This window comes from Pristis pectinata, chromosome 7, assembly GCF_009764475.1.
Source record: "Pristis pectinata isolate sPriPec2 chromosome 7, sPriPec2.1.pri, whole genome shotgun sequence".
Lineage (NCBI taxonomy): Eukaryota > Metazoa > Chordata > Chondrichthyes > Rhinopristiformes > Pristidae > Pristis > Pristis pectinata.
Window position 1 is genome coordinate 49,955,234 of NC_067411.1, and position 14,028 is coordinate 49,969,261.

A 14,028-nucleotide genomic window follows, 5' to 3' on the forward strand; every position below is an offset into this window, starting at 1 on the left:
GAAGAACTCAGCCAGCCAAGCAGCATTTATAGAAAACAGTCAGCATTTTGGGTTTTTCCATAGATAACACTTGACTGATTGAGTTCTTAAACCACTTCTGTTTTTGTTTCAGGTTCTGGTATCTGCAGTTTTATTTGTTTTCCAGGAGTTCCTCAGGGCAGTGTCCTAGGCTGAACAATCTTCAGCTACTTAATCAATGACCTTCCTTCCATCATAAGGTCAAAAGTGCTAATGATTGCATAAGGGCAGACACGGTAGTGTAAGGGTAGGCACGGTGGTGTAGCGGTTAGTGTAACACTATTACGGCACCAGTGACCCAAGTTCAATTCCGGCTGCTATCTGTAAGGAGTTTGTACGTTCTCCTCGTGCCTGCATGGGTTTCCTCTGGGTGCTCCGGTTTCCTTCCACATTCCAAAGACACACAGGTTAGGAGTTGTGGGCATGCTCTGTTGGCACCGGAAGTGTGGTGACACTTGTGGGCTGCCCCAGAACACTCTATGAAAAAGATGCATTTCACTGTGTGTTTCCATGTACATGTGACTAATAAAGATATCTTATGTTCAATTCCCTAACAAATCCTCAGCAAATGAAACAACCCATGCAACAAGACCTGAACAGTATTCAAGCATGGACTGATAAGTAGGTAATGAAATTTCTCCTCACCTCTGTCCTGAATGGTTGACCCCTTATTTTGAGACTATAATGCTTATTTATGGACACTACAGCCAGTGGAGAAACATCATGCCTGCATCTACACTGTCAAGCCTTATTAGATATGTTTACACCTAACAAGTCCAAGCAAGCTTCTATATGTGCAGATTGTATAAGTTTCTGCTAATGGACCAACCTGCCAGGGTGATACAGCTCTCTTAAAATTGCAGCTCTTCTTTAGAAAAATCACAGAGTAACTTAGTAGAAATTCAACAAAATCAACAAAAATATACATATATCTTTCATTCATTCATGGAATCTGAGCATCACTGGCAATGCCATCCTTGAGAAGGTGGTGGTGAGCCACCTTCTTGAACCACTGCAGTGCTTTTGCTGAAGGCATTCCAACAGTGTTGTCGGAGAGGGAATTCCAGGATTTAGACCCAGCAATGGTGAATGTTTTCAGGGTGGTGTATGACTTGGAGGGGAATCCCCATTCACTTGCTGCCTTTGGAAGTAGAGGTTGCAGAATTGGGATGCAGTATCAAGATGACCCAGGCAAGTAACTGCAGTGCATCTTGTAGATGGTACACTACAGCCATGGTGCAACCGTGATGGAATAGACGAATGTTTACGATGGTTGATGCGATACCAGTCAAGCAGCCTGCTTTATCCTTGATGATGATGAGCTTCTTGAGTACGATTGGAGCCACCTTCATAGAAGCAAGTGGGCAACTTGGTTTTGAGGGAGGTGGTGAAGGAGATTATGGTGCACTGGTTGTTATCTTCTAAAATTCCATATATTGTAAGATAGCAAATGTAACCATACTGGTTAAAAATAAACAATAGGAGAGAGAAAACTGGGAACTACAGACCAATTAGCCTGAGATCAGTGGTAGGGAAAGATGCTGGGCTCAATTGTTAAGGAAGTGGTAACAGAGCAGCTAGGGAAAAAAATAGTAGAATTGAGCAGAATCAACATGGATTAATTAAAGGCAAATCATGCTTCACAAATCTGTTGGAGCTTTTTGAGGTTGAAACTAGTAGAATAGATAAAAGCAAACTAAGTACCATAAAAAAGGTTATTAAACAAAATTAGAGTGCTTGGTACTGAAGATAAAATACTGGTGAAAACTGAGAGTAAGACTAAACAGTTCATTTTTGGAAGGGTGGGCTATGATTAGTGGTGTGCCTTGGGACCCCAGCAGTTTGCAACCACTGTTTTTCCTCAGATTGGTACTGTCGGATCATTCACATCTACCTATGAAGGCTGACGGGGTTGAAATTCAGAGATCTTCAATGAGGACTGCTAGAGCTCAGGTTTCAGAAGTCTGGATGTTGACAGGCTCCAATTTAATTGCTTCAATTTAATGAGTTAAAATCGTGAAGACTTAAAAGGATATGAAGCAAACAATCTGCTCCCAAGTACTGAGCTATAATAATATTTCAGTCACGTGAACCATGTCTTAGTAGGTGGCAGTCTTTTATCAAAGTCAGAAAGTTGTGGTTCAAGTCCTATTCCAGCGATTTGAGCATAAAATTCCAATCTGGCACACCAATGTAACACTGCTGAAAGACTGTACAGTGGAAGGTCAGGACTGAAGAAACACTGCTGTATAGCTGGGGCAGTACTCAGGACCATTGTACTGCCCAAGGGGTAACAATGACGGAGTGCCACACTGTCAAAGGGGCAATACTGAGGAAGTGCTGCATTGTTGAAGGGGCCATATTGATGAGGTGCTACACTGTTGGAGGGGCAGTTCTAATGAAATGTTTCACTGTTGGACAGGCAGTACTGAGGGAATGCCATATTGTCAAAGGGCAAATACTGAGGGACTACCACAATGTCAGAAATTCTGACTTTCAAATGAGACATTACATCAAGAACCATCTGCTGATTAAAAAAAATCTTGAGACACTGTCTTAAGAGTAGGGGAGATATCCCTGTTGCTCTGTGCAATACTTATCCTTCAACCATCTTCACTAAAACAAATTGTCACAGCTAATTTGCTCAATGACGTCGACTCAAGTTCCCAATCTGCCTCAGGGGGTCAGTTCCAAGTTGTTCACCCAGGGCAAAATGCCTTGGCTGTACAGTCCTCCCAGCAACACAGCTGGACTCAGAACAGATGGGCAGTGTGAACAAACACATCAACAAACACTGTTCTACAGTGAAATAGTCAGTTAGTAGGGGGTTAATATATTTACAAAAACTTGCTGAATGTGCCTTGTAGAAACTTCCCGTCTTTGTTTGGAGAGTTTGTAATGCTCAAGATGGAGAATGGAAGAGTTGGGAGCAGGATTTGCCATCAAAAATGCCTGGATAGGAGCAGGGAAAGCCACCAATCTAACAATATACGTCAACTCAATACCACACAAATGCACTGATGCACGATATTCACTGACCCATTCCTACACCTGGCATCTTTATGACCTTTTACATCAAAGAGAGGCACAATTCATCAATCACTATGCAACCTGTGGACATTTTGCACTAAAAGGACAGGGCAGGGCAAAGTTAGACTTCTTTCTTGTTCCACCCTCCTTTGGTAGAGTCACTTTCCTGGACCGGAGAAGATATTTTATTCCAAGTCAGCATATCCAGTGGAAATAATCTGATTTGCAATAGCTAGACTGTTCCAAATTTATGTTCACAAGATTCACAGGACTAACCATTGCAAGTATAAACATGCCATTAATGTTTTGGACTGTTGGTTTCATATAATATTGATAATTCAGTACTAATGGCATCAACAATTAGTCATGTTCTCAGTGTCCTGCATAATTCAATATCATCACCTGCAAATATGGTGTAAAAACAAAGAGCTGAATTGCGTCATTGTCTGAATGAAGAGACAGCTTACAGCAGCTGCAGGATTTCAGAGGGAAGGAAAACAGCCCATAGTGGGGAGGAAGTCAGCGAAACAAGGGGCTGCTATCAAACCATTTGACCTCCTTTGAAGCCGCCTTTGAGTCACTTACAGAACACTTGCATTGGCGTGTGGGTGAACACGTCTATTAGCCATCACTGCACACTACACTTATGGTCCATGCAGAAATTTACAAATATAGTGTATACATTGGAATCTCTCAGGATTCTTCTTCCTCAAGCATCTAGTTGTTCAAACTCATGTTCAAACCTCATTTATTTGAGCTTTTTTATTTCAAGAACTTAGCATTCCCCTATAAGCCACGTCAGACATACCTAAATACAAAAAGCCTCCTGTACGCAAGGAGCAGCAAGCAGTGTGAAACCACAAACATCTCCCTGCAATCTTGGAACAGTTTGTGGGACACAGACTTACTAGAGGTTGAGGCTAATTTTACACTCTCGTTGACAGAGATGGGTTTGATGCTGAATGAGGTCTTTATTCAGTCATTCATTCTTCAAGCGTTAGTTTGATTGTTTAACAGTGAACAGTGTGGGCATGTTGTTAAATAAACAATACCAAATGAATTGACAGATTCAATTGGACAAGATGGCAAGGCCATACTTTATATTTAAATAAAATTACAATACGTTATAATTATGAAAGCTGTTCTCCACTTGTTCTAAAAAATTCATTAATATTCTAGTACTCTTTTTAAACATTACTAAATCATGGTTTGATCAATGCAGAAGATACAGAAACAGATGTGCAATGGGCATGATCATTATCAGGGGACTCTTGAAACCACCTTCTATGCAATTGCAACTCAGAGGTCTCAGTTACTGGGATCTAGTAAAGTGAAACAGGTTGAGTTTACTCTCAGAAGTACAGTCAGATCAAGGCCACTGCAAGCGACCAGATCCATTAAGCTAACTGGCAACTGGGAGGATAATCCAATCCAACCATTCCATCAGTCCAAAAGAATGTTGCAGACAGAAGGCCGTGGGCCCGAAATGATGGTAGGATTGACTACAACCTGGCCCTCACCCTGCATTCACCTCCCGCAGGATCGCCATGGCTGCAATTATTGTGTCATAGAGTCACACGGCACTGAAAGAGGCCATTTGGCCAAATGTGCCTGCACTTGCCATCAAGGACCTAGTATTCGGCACATAGTCTTGTAAGGAATGGCATTTTATGTGGTCAATTAAATTTTTCTTGTTGTGAGAGTACCTGCATACAACACCCCCTCAGGCAGTGTGTTCCAGATTTGAACAATAATCTGGGTGAAAAAATTTTTCCTCAGATCCCCTCTAAATCTTACCACGAATGTACGCTCTCTGGTTGTAGACTCCTCTGCAAAGGGGAAAAGTTTCTACTAATTGCCCTACTTTTTGAGGTTGCGTGGCTCCCACCATCCTCAAGGCCTCATTGCTGCAACTGTTTTATAAGGCGGAGTGATCCATGAGCAGCCTCCAGGCCTCAAGCAGCTCTTGTGATCTGAGGGTCTTTTCCCTATTCCTAAATGTCTCTGGTGATCAGGGGCATTTAGAGACAGTTGGAAGATATTTAAATTATCTTAAAAAATTTCAAAAAATAATTTGGATTTGGGTAAATTTTTTTATAGAGAACAAACCGCTTATGTCCACTCACCTTTTCCATGCAGATCAGTGACTGTAGTTGGTGCAGCAGTGCTGAGTCTAGGGGTGGAGCAAGAGGTTATACACACCCGTGTCTCACTCCTGATGTATTCCATGTCTGAACATTACAGTGTGTAGGCAGAGGCATGAGGAATGTGCTGGCATAAATACTGGTGTTAGCCAGTGCTTACGTACATATCCAGCAGCCAGCTACAAGGATGATCTTGTACATTCACTCAATTTCTCTCTCCACTGTTGCTGCCTGTCCGGCTGAATATCTCCAGTATTTTCTACTTCTATTTTGAAGTTATCATGAAATTATCAGGAGGGTCTGAGGGTTCTCTGCTGAGGCCTGAAGAATTCCCCTCCACCAACACTCCATTCATCTGGTGGAACCTGCCCTCACGTTGAACAATTTCTTCAATTACACTGACTTTCTCCAGATTAAAGGTCCAGATATTGGCACTCACATGGGCCCATGCTATGCCTCTCTTTTTGTGAGAAACATGGAACAGTTTTGTTTCAGTCCAACCAGGGCCCATTCCCTCTACTCTTTTCCCCATACATCAATGACTGCGTCAGAGCTGCTTCCTGCATTCATACAGAACTCTAAAATGTCCTCACTTCGGCTGCCCTCACCTTCACATGGTCCATCCTCTGATTCTTCATTTCCCTTTCTGGATCTCTTCAGCTCCATCTCAGCAGATAGGCTAGCCATAAACATCTGTTACAAGCCTGCAGATTCACACAGCTATCTTGACTATCATACATGTAAGGGCTCCATTCTATTCTCCCAGGTCATTCCTTTTGATTGTATTTGCTCTGATGATGACACTTTCCACACAGGGAGCTCTGAAATGTCTTCCTTTTTCCTGAACTCTGGCTCCTATCTACCATAGTGAACAGAGCTCTTGACAGTATCTCATCTATTCCTCACCTCTCTCCTCCTGGCCAGGGTCCTTAGTTCTTACCTTTCACTCCACCAGCCTCCACATTCAAAGGATCACCCATTTCAATTTCTGCCAGCTCCAACAAATTTCCACCACCAGATATACATTCTTCCCCTTTCCCTTTCAGCATTTTGAAGGAATTGTTCCCTTTGCAACTTCCTGGTCCATACAAACCACTCCTTGCCCTACGGCTCTCTCCCATGCAAAGCAAGAGAAGCAATAACTGTCTTTTCACTTCTTCTCTTCCCATCTAGGGCCCAGTCTTTCCAGCAATTCACTTGCACTTCTTCCAACCTAACGTACTACATCCAGTGTTCACAATGTGGTCTCCTCTGTGCTGGAGAAACCAAATCCAGATTGGATGATATCCAAGGATTGACCCTGAGCTTCCTGCTACCTCCACTTGAATTCACCATTGTACTCTCACTCTGACCTGTCTGTGGCCTCTTGGACTGCTACAGTGAAGTCCCACCAAAGCTTGAGGAACAACACTTCATATAATAGTCAGCATGGCTTTGTCAGGGCAGGTCCTGCCTTACGACCTGATTGAATTTTTTGAGGATGTGACTAAGCACGTCGATGAAGGGAGAGCAGTAGATGTAGTGTATATGGATTTCAGCAAGGCGTTTGATAAGGTACCCCATGCAAGGCTTATGGAGAAGGTGAGGAGACATGGGATCCAAGGGGACATTGCAGTGTGGATCCAGAACTGGCTGGCCCACAGAAGGCAAAGAGTGGTTGTTGAAGGGTCGTATTCTGAGTGGAGGTTGGTGACCAGTGGTGTACCTCAGGGATCTGTACTGGGACCTTTACAATTTGTGATTTTTATAAATGACCTGGATGAGGAAGTGGAGGGGTGGGTTAGTAAGTTTGCGGATGACACGAAGGTTGGGGGTGTTGCGGATAGTTTGGAGGGCTGTCAGAAGTTACAGAGGGACATAGATAGGATGCAGAGTTGGGCTGAGAAGTGGCAGATGCAGTTCAACCCAGATAAGTGTGAAATGGTTCATTTTGGTAGGTCAAATATGTTGGCGGAATATAGTATTAATGGTAGGACTCTTGGCAGTGTGGAGGATCAGAGGGATCTTGGGGTCCGAGTCCATAGGACGCTCAAAGCGGCTGCGCAGGTTGACTCTGTGGTTAAGAAGGCATATGGTGTACTGTCCTTCATCAACCGGGGAATTGAATTTAGGAGCCGTGAGGTATTGTTGCAGCTGTATAGGTCCCTGGTCAGACCCCACTTGGAGTATTGTGCTCAATTCTGGTCGCCTCACTACAGGAAAGATGTGGAAGCCATAGAAAGGGTGCAGAGGAGATTTACAAGGATGCTGCCTGGAATGCGGAGCATGCCTCATGAAAGCAGGTTGAGGGAACTCGGCCTTTTCTCCTTGGAGCGACGGAGGATGAGGGGGGACCTGATAGAGGTGTATAAGATGATGAGAGGTATTGATCGGGTAGATAGTCAGAGGCTTTTCCCCAGGGCTGAATTGGTGGCCACAAGAGAACATAGGTTTAAGGTGCTGGGGAGTAGATATAGAGGAGATGTCAGGGGTAAGTTTTTTACTCAGAGAGTGGTGAGTGCGTGGAATGGGCTGCCGGAAACGGTGGTGGAGGCTGATACGATACGGTCTTTCAAGAGACTGTTAGATAGGTACATGGAGCTGAGTAAAATAGAGGGCTATGGGTAAGCCTAGTAATTTCTAGGGTAGTTGCTCGGCACAGTTTTGTGGGCCGAAGGACCTGAATTGTGCTGTAATTGTTCTATGTTCTATCTTCTGCCTGGGCATGTAGCAGTCTTTCAGACTCATTGTAAGATTCTTCAACTTTAAGTAATTTGTTCTTTTATTCTGCATCAGAAGTGGCCTTTTTCTGCTGTAAGTCATCAATCTAAGATTTTGGCTTAGATTTCTTCTCTCCATTAGTATAGCCTGACCTGCTGGGTATGTATCACAGCTCTGTGATTAGCAACGCATAACATGGACAAGAAGCATAATTACCTTCTAACTGTCCCATTAACCCATTTGTCCTGTTCTTACCCAATCATAAATTTGTCCTACCCATCCCTCTCACCATTTTCATTTCAACTTAATATTCCCCCTTTTATCTCTCTTTCCCAGTTCTGACAAAGTATCTCTGACCTGAAACATTAACCCTTCAGATGATGCCTGACCTGCTGAATATTTCTAGCATTTTCTGCTTTTATTTCAGATTTCCAGCATTTGCAATTCTTTTTTATTAAATTATCTCTTCCGTGTGCTTTTGACTGTTTTATCCATAAAGGGCATTAGTTGGGAAGGTTGAGGCTGTACTGGTGTCTTTATCCACTCCAAAAAATCTAGCTGCGGTCGAGAGTGTACCAGAGTCCGATTCTCACTGTTCCAGCTATCAGACTAATGCTATACTCCTAATCCCTGTACTGAGCACAGACTCCATGGAAAGTGGCTAAGCTTTCATCCATTTCCACTTAAGTATGAGCGAGGTTTACATTTCAAACAGAAAGACACAATGTGATCAGATCCCAAAACATTGGCAAAATAAAGATAGCATCTTGTTTATTCGGTGACTGAAAAGTTATATGTCAAAAGGTAACTGTAACAGGTGCAATATGCAATCATAGCAAAACTAGAATAGCGTAGAAATACTGCTATGTGTTTACTCAGTCCCAGTAAATCACGCATTATCACTATGACTGTTAAGAAAGAGGAAGAAATTGACCGACCTGATTTCCTTTCAAAGTCGGGTAGCTGTTAGAGAGGGCAGCCTGAGGGGATACTTTGCCCCAGTTCCAGACATGAAGGATCACTGTTCAGAACTTACTCCGTAGTGGAACAAAGGTTGAAAATTTTCATTTCTAGTATTACTTTGGGAAATATCTCTAACTAAAAGAACACTGCAAAACAATAAAAACGCAATGTACCTATCTGTTCGGCCAATAACACTAACTTATTTAAATTAGAACATATTTAGCCAGCATGGCTTTGTCAAGGGCAGATCCTATCTGACCAATCTGACTGAATTTTTTTCAGGAGGTTACAAATTGTACTGATGAGGGCAATGCAGTAGACGTGTTTTGCATGGACTTCAGTAAGGCCTTTCACAAGGTCTGAAATGGAAGACTGGTCCAAACGTTTAGGGCCCACGGGATCCATGGCAAATAAGTAAATTGGTTTCAAAATTGGCTTGACAGTAGGAGACAGAGTGATAATAGAGGGCTGTTTTTGTGATTGGATGCCTGTTCCACAGGGATCAGTGCTGGGACCCTTGCTGTTTGTAATATGTGTGAATGATTTAGATGTGGATATAGGAGCCTAGAGAAGTTAGGTCTGTTTTCTCTGCAGAGGAGGAGGTTTAAAGGGGATATGATTGAGGTAAATAAAATTATGACAGGTAAAGATAAGGAAGACTGCAGGAAACCTTTTCCCATATCAGAGGTAGATAAAGCTAGAGGACATCGATTTAGAGTAAGGGTTAGGAGAGGGGATCTGAAGTGGGGGGAGACGGTTTTATCCAGAGAGTGGTGAGTACCTGGTAAATGCGGCCTGAGAGAGTGATGGAAGTAGAGATTCTGACAGCATTTATGAAATGTTTTGATGAGCACATGAATCGCCTAAGCATAGAAGGTTATGGGCCATGGACTGGGAGATGGGTGCCCATTTGTTGGCATGACCATGGTGGGCCAAATGGCTTGTTTCCATGCTGTATGACACTATGACTGCATCTCACTGTACAGATAAATAACGTAATCTTTCAGATAAAATTTGCCGAAGAGTGTTTCACAGATGCACCAAGTGGTGATAAACAAAAGGTTCAGAGAGATGACCAAAAGCTTGGTGAATGGATGGCTTTCGGGGAAAGTCTTCCAAAAGGAAAAGGGATTGGGGGGAGGAGGTGCAGAAAGACTTAAGAGACTAGAGCAGAAACTACAAAAGTTGATGCAAGAGTGATAAAGTAGTCAGGGGGGCCAATACAGTCCAAATAGATTGCAGATGATCGTGCATTTCAAACACAATGATGACATTTTTCATGTCAAGAGACTATGAGCCAGTGTAGGTCAGTGAGTTCTGGAGTGGTGAGTAAGTGACACTGATATGATATATACTCCTCTTATGTAGCTGTCCAACCTCCTGTTGTGTTAGTCTCCAATAACATACATACATCAATATTTATCCTTGAAATTGACGAATGCCTAGAAATTTAAATGCAAAATGTTTGGTATTTCTTTCACGATTACACAAGGTCCAATTTCCAGATCACTTTGCTTCAATCCAGAAATTTGACTGGGCACTGCTAGCCATGAGTCACCTGTTCCCTCATTCAGTTTCTGCACTAGTTGGGTAGAGCACAATGCCACTTCCCACGAAACAATACTTCTTGACCACAATGGTGGAAATTAGGAACACTCACTGAACAACATTGGACTAAGAAATCCTTTACTGACCATACTTCCCCTACTGCTTACCAGCTGTTTGGCTCAGACCCCAATCCAGCGATCTGTCCTGAGGAACTGGATGGAGAGCCCAATCTCCAATCCCATCCACAGTATTTCCACCCCACATATCTTATCACTGTGCTGGACCCAAAGCCCCATCTTTCCCAGAAACTTCCCCTGACCCTGGGCTTGATCCTTTCAGAGACTGATAGAGACACCCACCACCATGCGTCCAGCCCCAGGCCCGATCTTGGCTGCAGACTGCTCACCACTCATCCCAACCCTAGCCTGATCCATTCTACCTGACAAACTGTCACCTTAGAGCAGCTGGCTCTCTATCCCCAACAATTGTCTTTGAACCAGTCCTTAGTGCTGGGTTTGTCCACTTTTGAGGATGAGAATGTGCAATTGGTGCACAAAGACCTGTAATAATGCTTCCTGGTAAAAGCACTCACTAGGTCACAGTTCAAGCTGCTATCTGACTGATTCCCTTTGGCTTCTCTCAGTTCCCTCACCTGTTGTACTCCACCTGTCTTGTTTCTCACACTTACATTTCTCTTCACAGTAGTTCCTTATTCTATCATTTCTTTCTAGTCTTCCTTCTTATTCCCTCCATCCTACAAACTGCTGTACCACTGTGCAGCCCCTAATATTACATTAGAATTAATCTTGTGAGATTAAATCTAATGTAAGCTTAAGGACTGCACAGTGGTACAGCAGTTTGTGCTGTTGCCTCACAGCTCCAGAAAGCTGGGTTCCATCCTGACACTAAGATATGCTGGTAAGTTAATTGGCTGTTGTTAAATGCCCCTAGGGTGTGTGACTCGGGCGAAATTGGTGGGCATGAGAGAGAGATTAAATTTTCTTTTGCCTCATAAGAAAATATGAGAAACAAGGTTTCCCCATCATTTTCCTTTTTCCTGCAATAGTGTCACCTTCTCAACTATCCTTCACTCTGCCATCTGTCAGCCCAGTGGGCAGCTCTCACTTCCAAGTCAGAAGGTCAAAAGTCTCATTCCAGAGACCTGAGTGCAAATATCTTGGCTGGCACCACTGGAGTGCCACACTGTCTTTGTTGCCGTCTTTTGGATGAGATGTAAAACCAAGGCCATATGATGAATGGCAGAGCAGAATCAAAGTGCCAAATAGCCTACTCCTGCTCTTACTTCTTATTGCATATGTTATTCATCACAAAAATAGATTATCCACCTGTTACCACACCAGTGGCATTGGGATCTTGCTGTTGCAAATGGTTACCCATGGTTCCCACATTACAGCAGTAACTACATTTCGAGTTCCTCCAGCAGACTGTTTGTTGCTCCAGATTCCAGCATCTGCAGTCTCTTATGTCTCCATTTCCCACCCCACAGATGCTGTTCAACCTGCTAAGTTCCTCCAGCAGATTGTTTGTTGTACTACATTTTTGTACTACAGGTTGTGAAACTGCATTAGGACATCCTCAATTAATAGAAGGTAAAAGTAAGGCTTGCCTTTTATTTATTTCTTCACCATTCTGATCTCCTTTTATCTGTTTTTCCTTCCCTTCATCATCACATTTTTCAGCTATCAGATGATAATGCAACCCCAAGAAGATAAAGGCACCAGCCAAACCCAGTGCATAAATGGGCAATAATGTTAACAGGCAAATTAGAAATGGAAACAAATCATCACCACTAAAGGTAATCATTACCCAAACTACAGTGTTTTTTACCTCCAAGGAAGATCAACAATGGATCATGAACAACATTCCTTGCCACAAGGAAAATACAGATTATGAAGACAGATGCACATAAACATCAGATGCAGGATCCAGTTTATAACACACAAACCTGACACACACACACACAAATTACAACAGACATGCAAAGGATACCACAACAGCAAGGTCAGCTGAGTAAAATAAAAGATCTCAAGGCATAGAATAAAAGACAGAGCAAAATTGCAAGCATGGAAAATGGGATCAGGTCCTGTGTTGAATGTGGGACCGGGGTCAGAGGGCGGGACGGGGGTCAGATAATGAGATGGGAATGAGATCTGCTAATAAAACATTATCTTGCACACATCTCCTGAAACTCTCCCAGTCACACCTTGTTGGTAGGACTATCATTGTTCCAAGGTGTGCTTTCACTGACTTGTCCTGTGCTTGCCAGGGAAGCCCTTCTGGCGACAAAATATCAACATAAGGTGATAGTGGGGGTGGGTGGGAAGGGAAAGAATTGCTGAAACCTTGTTCAGATTAAGTCTGAGCCCAGTGGAAACTGATACATCTAGTTAATTATACATTTGGAAACAATTTTCAGTAAGAATAAGAGGTGTAATAGTATATGATCCCCACTAATTAATTCAGAGTGAATGGTTTGAAATTTTCTGTGTAACTTTATAACATGAAAGAATTTACAGTTTGGACTTCTAGTTCCACCTGCTTCAGCTTTAAAAATATAAATAATTTATAACTTGGAAACTTTTGTGGAAATTGAAAGAGTTTAGCTGAGAAATATTGAAGTGTTTGGGCCAGCAACCAGCAAGTTCTCTCAGCAATGACTGTATGCCATCAGGAATGGGCTGCCTATTCCTGTCCCGATATCTCAGCTGCCAAGGCTAAGGCATCAAAGACACATGGGCTAATTTAACCAAACACAGCTTAGAATGTAGCCAGTATTCAACAGAGCTTTGGTTAAGGTTAGGACAGTATTTCTCTAACCTAAAAGTTTGTTTCAGGATTAAGGGTTTGGCAACTTTTAAAAGCAAAGTAATATTACTCTGGCTATCAAGTAGGTCAGTGCCAGGATAACATTCACACATCTGCATTTGCACTTACATTCATGAGGCAGGCCCCTGATGGTGCCATTTGTTGCCAGTCGATGGGCAGTTTCGGGCTGAATCCTCCCACAGTACTGACCCCTGCAATCCCCTATGTTTGAAAGAGGTTGAAGGAGTAAAACTTCCCTCGAACTCCTAAAGCTATCAGGCACAGACTCTCTATCTGTGTAAAATGACAGGGAGTAAAGGTTAAAGACAGTGGATGACATAGGTTACAGCTTGGTAATGATTTGGCAGTTGCTCCGAGAGAGGCCCAGAGCGTAGCTCATACAGCAGGAGCACCTTCCATGGGTCAGGCCAGCCAGAACACTGAGGCAGGAAACAGGTTTTAGTCTCACACAGTGTACTTCTCTTGGGAAGCCAAACAGATGGGGAAACTAAAGGGAAAGGAGGAGCTTACCGGCTACTCAGACATCGGCGCAGTGAGTATGAAGCACCACCAGCACAGGTCCGCGAGCACTCACTCCACTGACCCCAGGCATCCCATTGTGAATCTCCGTCCTCCTCTGAGCGGGCTGTCCGCCAACTCTGAAACACACAGGCCAATCTTTGTCTAAATATATTCAAAGCAGCAGATACCAAAGCAGACAACATCCGTGAAAATTACATCTCCAGCTTTATGTAAGATCGAGCATTTGGTGGGTTTTTAGCCCTGGAGGTAGATTATG

General features: G+C 43.1%; 1 protein-coding gene across 5 annotated transcripts in view; it reads right to left on the reverse strand.

Moving 5' to 3' along the window:
• LOC127572812 (ADAMTS-like protein 1) overlaps positions 1 to 14,028 on the reverse strand; it is a 480,850-nt gene that overhangs the window by 189,693 nt on the left and 277,129 nt on the right. For all 5 annotated transcript variants that reach the window (XM_052020448.1, XM_052020447.1, XM_052020449.1 and 2 more), the window contains exon 4: positions 13,761 to 13,888. In XM_052020448.1, the coding sequence (XP_051876408.1) occupies positions 13,761 to 13,888 (128 nt within the window). The remainder of the gene's footprint in view (positions 1 to 13,760; positions 13,889 to 14,028) is intronic.